General features: G+C 37.4%; 1 protein-coding gene and 1 long non-coding RNA gene across 2 annotated transcripts; both read left to right on the top strand.

The window, feature by feature from the left end:
* The first annotated feature begins 1,295 nt into the window (after positions 1–1,295).
* Positions 1,296–9,521, top strand: LOC101736927 (serine hydrolase-like protein). The gene is made up of 6 exons (XM_038019868.2): positions 1,296–1,417; positions 2,782–2,913; positions 3,501–3,638; positions 5,136–5,286; positions 5,901–6,038; positions 6,472–9,521. Exons 1-6 carry the CDS (start codon positions 1,360–1,362, stop codon positions 6,788–6,790), a joined length of 936 nt encoding a protein of 311 aa, XP_037875796.1. The 5' UTR covers positions 1,296–1,359; the 3' UTR covers positions 6,791–9,521.
* A 4,177-nt stretch (positions 9,522–13,698) lies between these two features.
* Positions 13,699–15,319, top strand: LOC134201333 (uncharacterized). Its single transcript, XR_009976562.1, has 2 exons — positions 13,699–14,452; positions 14,561–15,319. It is a non-coding gene; the product is annotated as an uncharacterized LOC134201333 (long non-coding RNA).
* The last annotated feature ends 2,118 nt before the right edge of the window (positions 15,320–17,437 follow it).

Raw genomic sequence — 17,437 nt, 5'->3', positions numbered from 1 at the left:
AACCTGATGACGTTGCTAACACGAACCCTAGCAAGAGCCGTGCTTTGCAGAATCTACCACCGGATCGGAAACGCGACCCACTGAGAAGATCCGGCGAGAAACTCAGTGGGCTGTCTGTGGGTTAATTTACTCGCCGAGCCCTTCGTCGCAAGCGACAGGTTCGATAAGAACGATGACCGGTGCTTGAGCTACCTAAAACACTGTTAGTGGATCGGGAGGATCCGAAATGACGTGTTTTGGGCGACGTCGACTCAGTTCAAACAAGGGCATAAGGAGTGTGTTTATATTCTCTGAAGATCCACTAGTTCTATATCAGTATTCGCGAAGCCCATCAAAATTTAATTTTATTACACACGACTCTATGGTTTTTGTGTAAGGTATCAAGGTTTTTTGCGCGGCGCACCGAAGTAATCATGTCGATTTCTGTTACCTACTAAGCGCCTGGATTGCCTAACTTTGTCTTCTTTCGTTGTTTTTTATATATGCTTAAGTCTTAGTGTTAGGTCATTAGGTCTCTTAGAATTTTTATTTTTATTTTTTTATTGATTAGGTGGGTGGACGAGCTCACAGCCCACCCACCAGGTGGGTTAAGGGGTTACTGGAGCCCATAGACATCTACAACGTAAATGCGCCACCCACCTTGAGATATAAGTTCTAAGGTCTCAGTATAGTTACAACGTGGTTACAACGGCTACCCCACCCTTCGAACCGAAACGCATTACTGCTTCACGCCGGAAATAGGCGGGGTGGTGGTACCTACCCGTGCGGACTCACAAGAGGTCCTACCACCAGTAAATTCATTCTCAGTACCTAACTTCGAATTCGTCTCTCCCAGGGTATACTAGATAAATCGACACAATTACAACAGTGCGCCGAGTAGGGCACCGGTAACCTATGTGGTAGTCAAAGGGTTAACTAGCCGCTCTATACATATTAATAAGTTGTATGAAGCAAGAACAAACACATGAATTAATAAAAAAAAAAGCATTACGTAATGTGCCAGTGAACTGTACGTACTTAGCCGTCTCATTCATGCAAATATTGTTGTCTCTCTTATCCCATAATCAAACTTTATCATACTATAGGTTGAAATCCCTTGAGTTATACGTTGTTGTTAGAATTTTAATACAAATATGCATTATAAATTTTTATCATAACTATTAATAAACTAGTTCATCAACATTATATTAAATTTAAATAAAGTAAACACAGGTGTATTTTAATTTACTGAATCACTTAAATTAATATTGTGATACCGAGATAAATATTGTAGATAATGTTACCTATTATTCAAGGCCAGTGTGCAGTGTAGTGCCTATGTGACGATCTGAAGCATTTTAAATTGATTATTTTATTAAAATGTCTAACAAAACAACAAAAGAATGGACTGTGGATCTCCCGTGGGGAAAAGTGGCAGGTAAGTGCAAACAAATCACCTACAAAGCTAATGTTTAAAGCATAACCTAAAAAACCGTATTGTTGAGTTCGAGATATAGATTACTATAAGTTATAGATAAGAAACGCAATATTAGGAGAATTCATTGTAAAACAAGATTTTACACATAGATACTTTTTCTTAAGCCATGTTTGTCGAATTATTGTTTTGAAAAACACAAAAAACTTTGAAGTGTATAGTGTAGAGAATGATCACTACTGTGATTCGAATGTACAAATGTGATAACATCGATTTCGTGGAAAATCGATGTTATTTGTTGTAGATTAGAAAATTGATATTTTTGAAATATTCTTATGAAGTTGAACAAAATAAATGAAGTTAGGTACTAATGAAATATTTAGCTCGAGCGCACTTAATGCGTTTTTACCTCTTCAGTACGCCGGACAGACAGAGGATGAATTAGTAAATAAGTAGGAGAATGAAACATAGGTGAATTTTTTTTAATTTTTTTTTATTGCTTAGATGGTTGGACGGTGTCACAGCCCACCTGGTGTTAAGTGGTTACTGGAGCCCATAGACATCCACAACGTAAATGCGCCACCCACCTTGAGATATAAGTTCTAAGGTCTCAAGTATAGTTACAACGGCTGCCCCACCCTTCAAACCGAAACGCATTACTGCTTCACGGCAGAAATAGGCAGGGTGGTGGTACCTACCCGCGCGGACTCACAAGAGGTCCTACCACCAGTAAGTATCTACCTTTATGCAATAGGTACATCTTTGAGGGCATTCTAATGCCCAGGAGTGGTGGCGATCACTCATCATCCTGTTAGCCAAATGCTCGAAAGCAAAAAAATAATAATCACATGCTCACTTCGAATGGTGTATTAATACCGCCAGATCGCTCAGCGGGTCGCGATTCTGATCTGGTAGTAGATTCATAAGGTAGCGAAGCAGCTACTCTTGAGTTGTTAGGTCTCTGAGCCCTTGCTACCCCGTGAAACTGGAAAGGTCTCCGGGCCACCAGTAAGCCCTCGATCATAGAAAAAAGTATCAATATGTACATTTTTCATTATGCACCTTCACAACAATTATCCGAGACTTATTTCAGTAGTTTTTATTCAGTTTTCATTGTCATTTGATTTTTCTCAGATTATAAAACATGCAATCCGTGTGAAGCGTATTCACGGGTTTCATAGGTTGGCTTAGTTCTGAGCTTGTTAGCAATCACTGTAGACCGAATGGTAAATGGTCGACGTGGCCCAAAACACGTCGTTACGGATCCTCCCGATCCATTAACGGTGCTTTTGATTTTATTTTAAGTGACATTCATAAAAGTTCAATGACATTTTAAATCGAAATAATAATATATTAATCTGTTATAGTGATCGCGTGGGGCGATTCAACAAAACCTCCGATGTTATTAGTACACGGCTACATGGATACAGCAGCGACATTCATTCCACTAGTAAATGAATTGACAGACAGCCATTATTATGTCGCGTTCGATATGCCAGGTATATATTTATGAGTATATATAGTACATAAGTATCGCAGGACGCCGTCAGGCTCGGTGGAGTGACGATCTGCGCAAGGTAGCCGGTAGGAGCTGGATGAGAGAAGTCGAGGATCGTGCTCAGTGGCGAGCAATTTGAGAGGCCCATGTCCAGCAGTGGACTGCTATCGGCTGATAATGATGGACTATCGAGAAAAAAAAAAAAAAAAAACTATAACAAAGAGTAAACAAAAATATCATCAATGTAGTCGAAGTCAAATGACGGTAGATTTATTTATGATTAGTAGATTAGTAGAATGTATTTTTTAAGCATAATTAATAAATAAAAATTGCATTCTGCACTCCTTCTCTATAAGTGTGAGAAATTTCAAATTTTTCGCGCATTTTTCGTAAAAAGCGTTACAAAGTTTTTTCTTCATGTATTCATTTAAATATAACTCTAAAACAATTTGTCAAATCTTGATAAACTTCAGATGAGTCCACACGAAAAGTGTCGGTTTTCAGATAAAAACTGCCGGAGAGCCGCAACTCTAAAAAATAACATGTTGTGTTTTTTCATTTCACATAAATGGCTGGTTATCATTACAGGGCACGGTAAATCCGAGAACTTTCCAACGGGTCAAGTTATATCACAGATTCATATAATCGAAGTGATACATAGAATCGTTAAATTCATGAAATGGGATCGATTCGTCTATATGGCGCACTCCATGGGTGTGGTCATAGGTATGTTTATTTTATTTTACTGCATTAACGTCTGAATTAGCTCCCAACAATCTGGCACTAAGTGGTTCTCTTTTGTCGGATCACTCCTGTCGGAAGGGTCGTGGTCGTCATTCAGTATCATTGTCGTGGGCAGATGTTATGCGCCTCACGAGCATAATATGGTTACCGGACTTCAAAGAGATCAGTGTGCTTAGTGCCAGTTTTTAACGTTCTCGATATCGAAAAAGTTAACTCAAATTTTTATGCAGTTGAAACAGCGCCCCTAGCGCCAAACGCAGTCAAACGTTCCAACTCCAGGTAACTTTTACGCTATTGAAAACGTTAAAAAACTCGCACTAAGCACACTGACCTTTCGACGGACTATCACAATCACACAGTCACAATCACAACCTTTAAAACAGGACTCATGTTTAGTCTGTCCTAGAAATAGTTACGCTTGTAGGATAATCTATACTAATATTATAAAGAGGAAAGATTTGTTTGTTTGTTTGTATCGAATAGGCTCCGAAACTACTGAACCGATTTGAAAAATTCTTTCACTGTTTGGAAGCTACACTATTTCCGAGTGACATAGGCTACATAATATTTTTTGAAAAAAATTAGGGAGTCTTTATAAAACTCCAATAATGTTACTCAAGGTGTAAAAAAATTACCTAAAATATTCTTTACATCTCGTTGTACTATATAATTCGTATTGTCTCAATCTATACCCTCTTATCAGTAACAAGTCAATATTATAAATTGTTAGTATAACGACGGAAGAAATCGGAATTGTCGTAATTTGAAAAAACCCAAGCTTACATTGGAGCCCTAAAACCATTTTAAAAATTAATAACTTTTTTTTTGTTGCATAGATAGGTACACGAGCTCACAAGCCACCTGGTATTAAGTGGTTACCGTTTGCTATAGACATCTATAACGTAAATGCCGCCACCCACCCCGAGATACAAGTTCTAAGGTCTCAGTATAGTTACAACGGCTGCCCCACTCTTCAAACCGAAACGTATTACTGCTTCACAGCAGAAATAGGCGGGGCGGTGGTACCTGTCCGTGCGAACTCACAAGGCGTCTTACCACCAATAAAAAGTAACTAATAAGATATAGATATAATCAGATAGGCTTTAGAATATAATCTAAAAATACATCAAGTTTGGATTGTTATTATATTATTATTTATAGGTGAACGAGCTCACGACCCACGTATTAAGTGTTTATCGGAGCCCATAGACATCTTTTTTTTTATTGCCCTTGTAGGCAGACGAGCGTACGGCCCACCTGATGGTGAGTCCACCTTGAGATAGGAGTTTTAAGGTCTTAGTATAATTACAACGGCTGCCGCACCCTTCAAACCGAAACGCATTACTGCTTCACGGCAGAAATAGGCAGGACGCTGACAACAAGATTACGATTCGTACCGTTTTTTACTTTCGTTAAGTTCGCTGAGCTCTCAATGATTAGCCAACTGCTCTAGACCAGCTAACGTTGTCGCTTCCGCAGGTTTGTTTTACAATTACGTGTATCCAAATAAAGTGTCGAGAATGATACACCTGGACCCCGGACCGCCGATATCCATGTACTACTATGTACATCACAAGCTGCCCTTCTGGTTCAACTACATCTATACGGAGTATTACGACAGCTTCAAAAGGTTTAGTTAACTATTTTAATAATGACTTATTTAGTTGAAGTTTGCTTTTTGTAATTTCTAATTAAAATTAAGAAATAACTGTTGCTTTTTAAGCTTGAACTTTCGGTACCACGTTTAGGAACCAAAATACTATAAGTTTACGATTTTCATCATCGTCTCTTTTGATTGGCTGAGATGGTGTTCGCCTAGACACATCAATAGTGTAAATGCCGCCACTCACATTAGAACATGAGTTATGTCTCATCAGTTTCTTAATATGTCGGATGCATCACCTTTCAAACTGAAACTATTCACATCAGTAACAGGCTGGGACGGTAGTGCTTATCCTTGCTAATGTGTTGTTGTTGACCCTCATGTTAAGTGATCACTGGAGCCCGTAGACATCTTCAACGTAAATGCGTCGCCCACCATATAAGTTCTAAGGTCTCAAGTATAGTTACAACGGCTGCCCCACCCTTCAAACCGAAACGCATTACTGCTTCACAGTAGAAATAGGCGGGGCGGTGGTTCCTACCCGCGCGATCTCACAAGAGGTCCTACCAACAGTAAAGAGATCTTTCATATACTTTTTTCGTGATGTAATAATATGAGGGTAAATGAAAATTTTATTTCAGATGGAATTCGTCTGAGAAAAGACGTTACACCTACGACGATGCGCTCAGTCTAGTCGTCCGCAACAGAAACTTGTCTGAGGAGCAAGCAGAGGTTATCCTGGCGAGATCATTGGATCCCGTCGCCGGCGATAAGTTTGAGTAAGTTAATTTTTTTATTTATATTGTTGTTATGTTAAGCGTTGACCGGAACTTATAGGCATATACAATGTAAATTACGTCATTACGTTTTCGGCATTGTCTTTATTGTCTTACCTAAATTTTGCAAACACATAAATATATTTTAAAGCTCAATCTGCAACCTAATTGGTCAAAGGCAAATTTGACGATATTTTTATTGTTAAAAGAGACGAATGGGATTGCCTTTTACCTGGGGTGAAAGGGTAATGATGCCTATATAGGGTAATGAAGCATATAGCTATAGTTATAGTAGATGTTGCACCTTAATGTGATGACATAGAAACGAAAAGAGCTCCAGGAATATTTTGCGAATGTACGCCCTTACGAATTTGTGTTTCAATTATGTAGTGCTCGCACATAACTTTGCATATAATGCTAAGTTTCTTTCCACCAGACTATCATGGCAACCTAGCATGAAGAAAATATCAAATGTTTCCGTCTCGGATGAAACTCTCTACACCAGTCTAACTGCGAACAGTCCCCCGACTTTAGTGATAGCAGCATCTGAATCGAGCATGGTCGGGCCAGCAAAGAGCTTCGCTTTGAATATTCTAGAGAAATGCCAAAATATTTTACCTAATTTCTATGTTGTGACCATATCCGGAGGCCATGACGTACACATCACCATGCCCGAAGTGGTGGCTGAATACATTGTTAAGTTTTTAAACTACAAAAGAAATAAACTATGGAGCATGATCAAATCTAAGATTTAGAATTTACGAACAGTCCGTCGAATTGGCATGACAATGGGCATTGATTTAATGTACTTTGCTGAATAGAGCATATCCTAATTTAATTAATTCGATTACTATCTTGTAAAATTTCATTTAATTTGCATTTCTTTGCTTTATTTTAATATGTGTGATAAATGAAAAAGAGACAAATTGTGGAACTGAAAGATACATTATTATGTATCTTTCAGTTCCACAATTTGTCTATTTTCCAACAAATGAATGGTGTGGAACGTTTCAAGGTTTAATGAATGGTTCAAGTTCATTTAAACTTCTATTTCATTAACAAACTAGCGAGCCACCCTCTCTTGGCTTCGGAAACTGTAATTTATTATTGATTTCTCCACTATTTAATGGATGTTATTTTACTTATAAACCTTCCTCTTCAATCACTCTATCTATTAAAAAAACGCATCAAAATCCGTTGCGTAGTTTTAAAGATTTAAGCATACATATGGACAGACAGATATAGGGACAAAGAAAGCGACTTTGTTTTATACTATGTAGTGAAGACGTATTAGCAGGATACGTGGCGTATCGTGACACCGTTGAAGAAAGAATACAGTATTTTTTTAATAATACAAAGAATTAAAAATAAATTATTGACTAGTATCAAACATAAAACGAAATGTTTTTTGACAAAAAGTAATCTTAAATAAAATCGATATCTTAAGGCTTAATCGATTTCGAAAAATTGAAATCAGCCATCACTAATGCTTGTTTTCGTTAAGACGTTTACTTTCCACGCACTTTAGTTTTAAAAATCAATTTGGAATCAAAAATATATTGAGATTAATTTTGTAAGCATAAATTGCAAGAACATTAAATTAAAAGTTTTAGATATGGAATGAAAATGGATTCATTCTGGTGCTTGGTAGGAATGGATGTTTTTTTTTCTTTTTTCTTTTTTCTTTTTTAGCTTGCACGGTTTGTGCATTTAGCCACATACAAAAGGGTAAAGGTAGGGAAACAGGAGAAAAAGGAAAAAACGGTTAATTAAAAAGAATGGATCAGGTAGGTATGTATATACATAAGAATGGATGTTACTTTAAGCTCTAAATTGTGTTCTATAGTTTAAGTGGGGATGATTGCATTTTAAATTCCTCACTAAGAACATGTAAGCTTTATATTTGTGTATCTCTTGTATGAATAAGAATAACACGAAAATATTGCTTTAAAAACGCGCTCAGATTTGGGTATTTGTTTGTCATAATGTATATTTGAAAAAAAGTTTAAAATTAGATTTACACTTTATGGAAACTATATTATCATCTAAGGGAATAAAAGTATTATTAAAAAAAAAAGGTTTTTTACCTACAAGAGTCAAGTTATAAATAACTATTTTATTAAATATGTAGATTTTGTTCTATTTGCAAGTAAACCTAAATAAAGCTACTTAAATATGTGTCTTATGAGAAGCGATACTTTTTTAATAACTTCAAATTATGAATTAAGCTAACAACAAAACCAGTATTTTGATTGCAAAAAAGTGTGAGGTGCCAGGAAAAAAACAAAAAAAGCTAGATTATTGCATAGTTCTGCATCTGGTATGACTGTGTTAAACTATGAAATTCATTTTCAAAGCTTCCTTCACATACCAAAAGGTATAGGTAATAATACCATCTTAATGGGTAAATTTTTATGAAACGGATAATAGTTGATGTGCAATTCTTATTGCATTTAGCACCTTCTTTTAGTGGTAGAGGGTTTTTGTGATTCTGCACGGGTAGGTACCAACCACTCTGAGTATTACAGCCATGCGATCTGGTATGAGGGATGGGGCAGCCATTATACTATTAGAACTCATTTCTCAAGGTGGTTGGTGATATTTATGTTGTACATCTCTAACTCTATGGGGCTCTGGTAATCGATGAACAACAGATATAAGTAATAAGAATGTTTTTTACCGCTACCTCATGCTCTTTTTGTAAACTTGTTGATCTTACCTTTGTAAGTAATCTTAAGAGTGGTGTTAGGATTTTCATTATGACCGCAAGACATATCCCATAATATCTTATGTGTAACACAGCCATGTTGAAGTCATGTCTGCTTATACAAGCAGCTAAGCATGAACTACGTCTGAATGATTGCTTCTAATAGGTTCTGGCTTCAAGCGGCATAAACCAAATCATATTACATTATAATAAAGTTGATATATCACTTTAGATAGATACACTCTGCGTGAAGTCTTTTTATACCAAATATGGTGGATGCTATTATGTTATCGCAATAAACCAAGACATAGTTTTAAGCTACTGCATAGCTTTTATCACGGGCTTTAAGCGCGGCGACCGAATCAAGAAATTCCGTAACGAAAATAAAACGTAACACCCCCACTCCACTTACCATGTAGCTCGCATTCAACACATTCATACGTTGCGCTTGTGTAGTGCATGTGAATAAGTGCGCGGCGTGACGTCGCACTGCATGCGCATTAAGAAAAGTCTGCGTATCTCTCTCGCGCGGTCTAGCTTATGAGTGTGAAGGGGACAGTTAATGTTTTGCTTTTGCTAATGTTTATAAATATAGCGTGGTCTTATTATTGTTTCAATATTAAATTATTATTATCTAATTATAATTGCATAAGTTGATAAAAATGCTATGCAATAGCTTTACCGTGGCAGTCCCCAAGTGCCACACGTGTTTTTTTTGTTATTTGTAGAAACCATTGTAATAATTTTAATATAATGAAATAAACAGAAGGTTTCTGGCATTATCGTTTTTTGTTTTTTTGTTTTTTCCTTAATGGCTGGTATCGTAAGGGGCTGTTCCAGCTACACATTGGTCATAGATGAGCTTACTGGCTCAGCTTGAGAAAATTACTAACAGTGAGGGCAGAGAGCGGAACCTTGAGGGATTCAGGGCGAGGTTTGTCGCCAGAGGGAGAGCCGATACCGAAACGAATGATAATAAATCTTTGACAGTCATTCTCACAGACCTCTCAAGACCTCTGTGTGCTAAGTGCGAGTTGTTTAACGTTCTCGATAACGTAAAAGTTAATTCGATTTTGTGTGCAGTTGGAACAGCGCCTCTAGCGGCAAACGCAGGCAAACGATCCAATTCCACACAAAGATGAGTTAACTTTTACGTTTTCGAGAAAGTTAAAAAACTCACACTAAGCACACTGTCAATTTATTTTTCCCTACCTATGCTGATAGCCTTGAGAGGCTATTTCAGCTTCGCCCTAGCGTTTAGGTGAGCTCACGGGGCTCAAACTGGAGTGTTGCTAACACTGGCCCTAGCAAGAGCAGTGCTTCGCAGAATCTATCACCGGATCGGAAACGCGACCCACTGAAAAGACCCGGCGAGAAACTCAGTGGGCTGTGTCTGTGGGTTAATTGGATTGGGAGGATCCGTGAAGACGTGTTTTGGGCGACGTCGACTATTTACCATTCGGTTTACAGGATCGGGTATATAATTTCCAGCGGCCATGACAAGAGGGTTCTCATGTCATGCCGCCTTCTCAAAGTGGAGCAATGATGCCGACTTTAGATACTTACTGACTGAGTCAAGCTCCAGGTCATCATAGAGATCCACGTTCCTTAGGAACCATAACTGTCAAGAGTGTCAAGTTACTGCACACAGAAGTGTTAACTTTTTCGATATCGAGAACGTTTAAAAACTTGCACTAAGCACAGTGATCAACTTGACAATTCGTTCGCGCTTCAAGGTCCGATGACGTTACAATCGTTTTATAACTTCGCTCTATTATCCTGAATTCAAGATCAAAATTAGCCAAATCGGTCCAGCCGTTCTCGAGTTTTAGCGATACTAACGAACAGCAATTCATATATATGTATATATATAGATTATTATTATTATTTATTAGTTAAACGATACTCAACCAACTATAAGAAACGTTTGACAACTCATCCAAAACCCGTTGTCCGGTATGCTCTTGCAGCGAAAACTGATTAGAAGACTCAAGAGAACTCACGTGCTATTTTACTAAGGCAAGACGGAGCATTGGCTCTGCCTCTCCAAACTATAACCTCTCGGAACTCACCTGAGTCTTGACTGATAGCAGGTGCTAAAGAAGGAAAAAAAAATAGTTTAAAAAAACTAAAAAAATACGCTTTTGTAGAAAATCCAACTAATAAATAGAAAAAAAAAATTAATTGAATTAAAAATAGTGTAAGAAATAATTATTTTATTGTAAAAAAGCGTGGGGTGCTTTTCAGGATATTATCAAAATATTTATAAAATATTTATAACTACTACTGATACCATACATATTATTTATTTTTAATTTTTTAGTTGAATTTTTACAATTTTTTTTTAAATATTGAATTGTCATCGGTCCTTTCCTACCAAATTATCTACCACATTTTGAGTTAACCCGACGTTTTGAAGGGAGTCAAAATCATGTTCAAAGATTCCGTTACCAACATACATACGTCTGAAGCTAATAAAAGCGTATTAAAAAAAAATGAATTTGTCTAGTTTTAAAGTACACTTGTCCGTAATCATTATCGCCCTAACATCTATTTGCGAGGAGTTTTGCCCCCACGCTACAATTGTTATAAATTTCTGTCGCTGCTAGCACAGGCGCGAAATCGGTACTTCGAAACTGTTATATTAAAATTACCCCTCTAGGTTTTGTGTGCTTAATGCGAGTTTTTTAACGTTCTCGATAGCGTAAAAGTTAACTCTAATTTGTATGCAGTTGGAACGTTTGCCTACGTTTGCCGCTAGGGGCGCTGTTCCAACTGCATACAAATTTGAGTTAACTTTTACGCTATCGAGAACGTTAAGAAACTCGCACTAAGCACACTGGAGAGAGTTGTAGTGACGGGTAAGGCGGACGGAAGGCGATTCCGAGGTTGGGGCCAAAAGTATGATGTAATCAAACGTCCGAGCACCTGGACATGAGTCTGAGCGACGCGCTTCACTGTGCCATTGACCGACATAAGTGATACTAAGTGACATAAGATACTCAGAGCCCACTGAGTTTCTCGTCGGATCTTCTCAGTGGGTCGCGTTTCCGATCCGGTGGTAGATGCTGCGAAGCACGGCTCTTGCTAGGGTTCGTGTTAGCAACAACGTCAGGTTTGAGTCCCGTGAGCTCACCTACTAGTTAAGGTTACGCTGGAATAGCCTCTCAAGGCTACCAGCTTAGGTAGGAGAAAAAAAATAAAAAAGGGGACTGTAAGACTAGCTCCTTCAGTCCGACCCTGCACCGAAGCTATGTGCGGTATTTAAATTAATCCGTGCAGATCTGGGGGATCCTCTCCCCTGCATCGTGGGCATGAACTTGTATCTTTTCGAAGTCTAACGTAGACATAGGTAGCGCGCTAGAAAAGTTCACAGAGGACGCCATTTTAACGCTATCTCACATTTTATCTAGAAATTGAATGCATACCTTTAGTTTTTATTTGAAGTAGGTATCCATTAAGATATTTTAGCGAATCTTATGACATAAACGAAATTATTTTATCTTGTTTGTTTTTATAATACGCTTTTATTACCTTCAGACGTATGTATGTATGTAACGGAATCTTTGAACATGATTTTGACTCCCTTCAAAACGTCGGATTAACTCGAAATTTGGTATACTTATTAAGTACCGATGACAATTCAATATTAATAAACAAAAAAATATAAAAAAAAATTGAAATTCAACTATAAAATTAAAAAAAAACTAACAAAATACGCTTTTATTATTAGAAAATCCAAGTAAAAAGTAGAAAATAAATTTTAATAAGTTTGAATTAAAAATAGTGTAAGGAAAAATGATTTTATTTTAAAAAAAAGCGTGAACTTTTTTTAATTCAAATTTATTAAATTTATTTTCTATTTTTTAGTTCGATTTTCTATAAAAGCGTATTTTGTTAGTTTTTTTAAACTATTATTTATTTTATTTCGCAATTTCAAAGAATACTTTGCGGAAGATACACAAATCGTCTCAATGTAGCGAAAATTAACTAATAATAGTTAATATCGACAGGTGAATGGCTAATTTGTTCGACATTTGTTAAGCTTTACCGGAGCGCCATTTTAAGTCTAAAGCTTGGAAAGAATATCATAACAAAAAAAACTCCTTCGGCTATTTGAATTGAGTAAACTTAATGGAAGTTCAATTAAAAACATCGAACTGTTTATGGTAATATCTATAATAATATATAAAAATGAATTGCTGTTCGTTAGTCTCGCTATAACTGGAGAACGGCTGCACCGATTTGGCTAATTTTGGTCTTGAATTATTTGTGGAAGTCCAGAGAAGGTTTGAAAAGTAGTTAAATATGAAAATGCTCGGAATTAAATAAAAATTACAATTTTGTTTTTCCTTTGACGTGACCCCCGTTGGACGGAATCCTTTTGTTTGTTTTAAGTTTATTTTATACAAAACTTTAGGTCTTTTATTTATCGATTGAGGCACTACGAAGTCTGCCGGTTCAGCTAGTTAGCAGTAAAAAAATGTCGTTGTAAATTGAGACAAAAACTCAATCCTGCCTCTCAAGTTGAATCGAACTGTCTGGAGTGTGCGAAATTTCATTACAATAATAAGTTCATTAGTTCAGAAAGTCATCGCGGACAAAAACAAAACACAAAATTTATATTATTACTAGCTTTTGCCCGCGACTTCGTCCGCGTGGAATAGTTACTTTGGCATAACGCTAAATTTTACCCCCCACTTCATTTACAGTACCTACTCAGGATTGGAACTTCATTACTGAACCGGTAGATTGCGTTGAAGAAGCTAGATTTTGAGATTTTTTATAAAATAAAACGGACCAAAAAAAAACTAAAAAAGACTGAAGTCGCATATTATGCGAAATGTTGCTTATAAATCAAATCAAGCCTTTCACCCCTCAATGTGTATTTCTTTTTATTCATATCATTCATTATTGTAGGTAGTCATAACCTAATATGAATCATCGTTTCAATACATCAAATCATTATTTCTGTCATAACTGACATTTGCATAGCTGTCATTTTTTTGAGTGTTTTTTTTTAACTTTTTTTTATAGAGCTATACTTTTTTGATTGTTTAATGTAAAAAAATAACTCTGAAGGCATGGTTTATAGAGAATGTCATAGATACAAACAAACAAAAATTAAAAGAATTTATTTAATATTTCTCTAGCATAAACTTAAATCTGGTAAGCCTGTTAAAATACGGTAGATATGTGAGGACTTTTTGGTGGGAACGCGAGGAGTGAAGTTGTGTGATTTGTTTTATTTTGTCTATTTCGTGTTTCTTCGGGTTTAAATGTGTAATAATGGTGGTTTATTAACTGTTTAATATCTGTGAAAGTGCACAAATGTGGGAAAATGAAATAAAGCCGCTGGACGTAACCTCTCGGGATCCTCCAAAAAGTCCACTGAAAAAATCTAAATGACCACCATTTTACTGAGATTATACTTCATCCCGTATCATCTCATTTAATTTCATCTCAGTTGATTAATGTCTCAAATTAATCATCTTCATTTCATTTCACTTCATAATATCAATTTTCATAAAAATAAGAATATAAATTAAAATAAGACATGACTTAAAGGTCTCAGTTACCAGGTCATAAAATCCCTTAAAAAAAAAAGGTAGATATGTGATTTGCGAAATCGTGTTAAATGAGACTAGAAGCCAGTATAAAAAGGACGCATAGTAATTTTTCTGATTGAAACAAACGCCTCGACTTTCCTGTATGTATTTTGTTTACCTATTTATTACCTATACATAAAAAATAAGCAGCAAAATTTCGGTTATTCCGATACATTGTGTATTCATAGCGACTATCCTCTATCGTTCAGGGTCGCATTCTCACTTTCTTCGGGCATGTGTCGCGGCGGGGTGACGACTCAGTTGAGCGCCTTGTGGTGCAGGGCATGATAGAGGGTACAAGACCGCGCGGCAGATCACCGTTACGATGGACCGACCGAATAAAGGCAGCCCTAAACGGTCCTGTTAACGAGTGCACAAGAAGGGCCGCGGTACGCGAGGAATGGCGACGTCTGGTGAAGCGCACCACCAACCGAAGTGATGACCACGACCACTCTGCCAAGAGTGCATGCGACTGAGAAGAAGAAGTGCATAATGTAACTTTCTAAATCATTTTAAACAAAACTCTCGTTGTCCTGTTGTAGTAGGACCGTGCTATAAGGGGGTTTTAGGGAATTTTTCTTTTCGCGTTAGAGTGGGACCGTGTTGTAAGTTACCTCGTTATAGGATTGCTACCTGTATATATCATGTGTCACGATGTTTGTCCGGGATGAACGCTGAAACTAATCAACCGATTTAAATTTTTTTTAAAAAGTGTAACGTGCGGAACCGAAGTATAATAAAAAAATCCTCTCACGCTAAACGGAACCCTAAAGTGTCGACCAACGCCGTGCGACCGACGCGACGCCGCGACGCGACGCCTGCGCAGGATTCGTAAAAATGCAGTCAGTGAGTTTCGAAAAATTGAATAATGCGCATGCGCCGGTCGCTGCACAAAATTATTAATTTAAAACTATCTTACCTTGTTGTACCTTAAGTTGTAACGATTAAATAAATGATTAACATTAAAATACGCTTTTATTAGCTTCAGACGTAATGTATGTTAGTATGTAACGGAATCCTTAAACATGATTTTGACCCCCTTCAAAACGTCGGATTAACTCGAAATTTGGTATACTTATTAATGATCGATGACAATTCAATTAAAAAAAAAATGAAAATATTTAAATTCAACTACAAAATTAAAAATAAATAATAGTTGAAAAAAACTAACAAAATACGCTTTTATAGAAAATCCAATTAAAAAATTGTAAATAAATTTTAATAAATTTGAATTAAAAATAGTGTAAAGAAAAATTAATTTAATCTAAAAAAAAACAGCGTGGGGTGCACGATATTAGTAGTTATAAATGTTTTATGAACAGATATGAGTAGAAGGGTATTTTGTTTGATTTTTAAAACTATTATTGATTTTCAAAATGTCTGCTTCGTTCCAGCTTGAGAGAGGCGCTCTTTCAAATACATACAAATTTGAGTTAACTTTTACGCTATCGAGAACGTTAAAAACTCGCCCTAAGCACACTTTTTTTTTTTAATGATTTAAAGATCACTGTTTGCCCGGAGGCCTTTCCAGCTTCACCAGGACAGGTGGGCGAGCAAAGGCTCAGCCAGAAGGGGTGGGATTTGCTAACAACTGCCCGAGCGCCTCCGAAGGAGACCTAGCAATTGCTTCGCGAATGAATCTACTACCGGATCGGAATCGCGACCCACTGAGAAGATCCGGCGAGAAACTCAGCGGGCTGATGCATGGGTTAGGTTGCACGTCGACCTCTTTTTCGAGTTCGACGAGTACGGTTACCGGGGTTCCTCAGCCTGCTCCTAGTGTTAGAGCTGAAGGTATCTAATGCAAGAGTTGTTGGATCTGATGGATCCGTAAGGACGTGAGCACACTGGTAAGCGCGCTCAGCGGACACTGTTACCTTTTTTTTATGATTGAAAGGTTACTGGTGGCCCGGAGGCCTTTCCAGTTTCATCAGGATAGGTGGGACTCTGTTACCACTGCCCTGAAGCCGAGAACCGAGCGAAATGGAAGACGATGGTACAAACATCCACGAAGGCCTTTCAAGGACATGACCTTCAGCATTTTTTTTATTGCTTAGATGGGTGGACGAGCTCACAGCCCACCTGGCGTTAAGTGGTTACCGGAGCCCATAGACATCTACAACGTAAATGCGCCACCCACCTTGAGATACAACTTCTAAGGTCTCAGTATGGTTACAACGGCTGCCCCGCCCTTCAAACCGAAACGCATTACTGCTTCACGGCAGAAATAGGCAGGGTGGTGGTACCTACCCGTGCGGAATCATAAGAGGTCCTACCACCGGTAATAAAATAGCAATGAAGTATGCGACTAAAAACAAGAGGTTTAATGAAAAACATACAAATCTAGTGAAAACAAAACAGAATATTAAGAAAACAAATGACTGAATTCGAGAATAGTCTTCTTTTTCTGCTTCTTTCTAGCGTTTTCCGGGGTCCGGCTTACTACTTAAGCTCCTCCATTTTTCCCAGTCTCCCAGTCTTTGGTATTCTTCTGGACGAGGTTATTCTCCTTCATATCCTTTACCACGTCCAACCAGCGTTTCTTGGGCCTACTGCGTTATCTTGGACTGGTACATAGAAGTTGGGGCATTAATTTTCACATTTTTAAAAACGAAATGAATTTGAATTCACAGCTTATTGTCAGTCATACGTAAATCACTTCTCAAATGGCCATTGCGTTGTAACACGGGAACTTCATATCTAAACACGTTATTATTCAATAAGTTTATTGGGAACAATATTCTTTTGTTTTATTGCCCTTGTAGGGACACGAGCATACGGGCCACGTGATGGTGAGTGGTTACCGTCGCCCATGGACTTCAGCAATGCCAGGGGCATAGCCAAGCCGCTGCCTACCGTTAAGTACTCTCCACAAGCCTCGTTTGAAGAAGGATATGTCATAGCGCTCAGGAAACACCGTGGGAGGTCATTCCAAAGCCGGATCTTCTAGTCAATTTAAAATAAAATATATACTTATGTACTTACATATAGAGTTATTACCCGGTTATTATATCGTTCAGTCACGGATTTAATATCGCGAACATCAAAGGGCGTATCTCGAATAATTTTCATAAACTTGTTCCTTT

The sequence above is a fragment of the Bombyx mori genome, chromosome 24 (assembly GCF_030269925.1).
Source record: "Bombyx mori chromosome 24, ASM3026992v2".
Lineage (NCBI taxonomy): Eukaryota > Metazoa > Arthropoda > Insecta > Lepidoptera > Bombycidae > Bombyx > Bombyx mori.
This window is presented reverse-complemented; position numbering and strand designations above follow the sequence as displayed.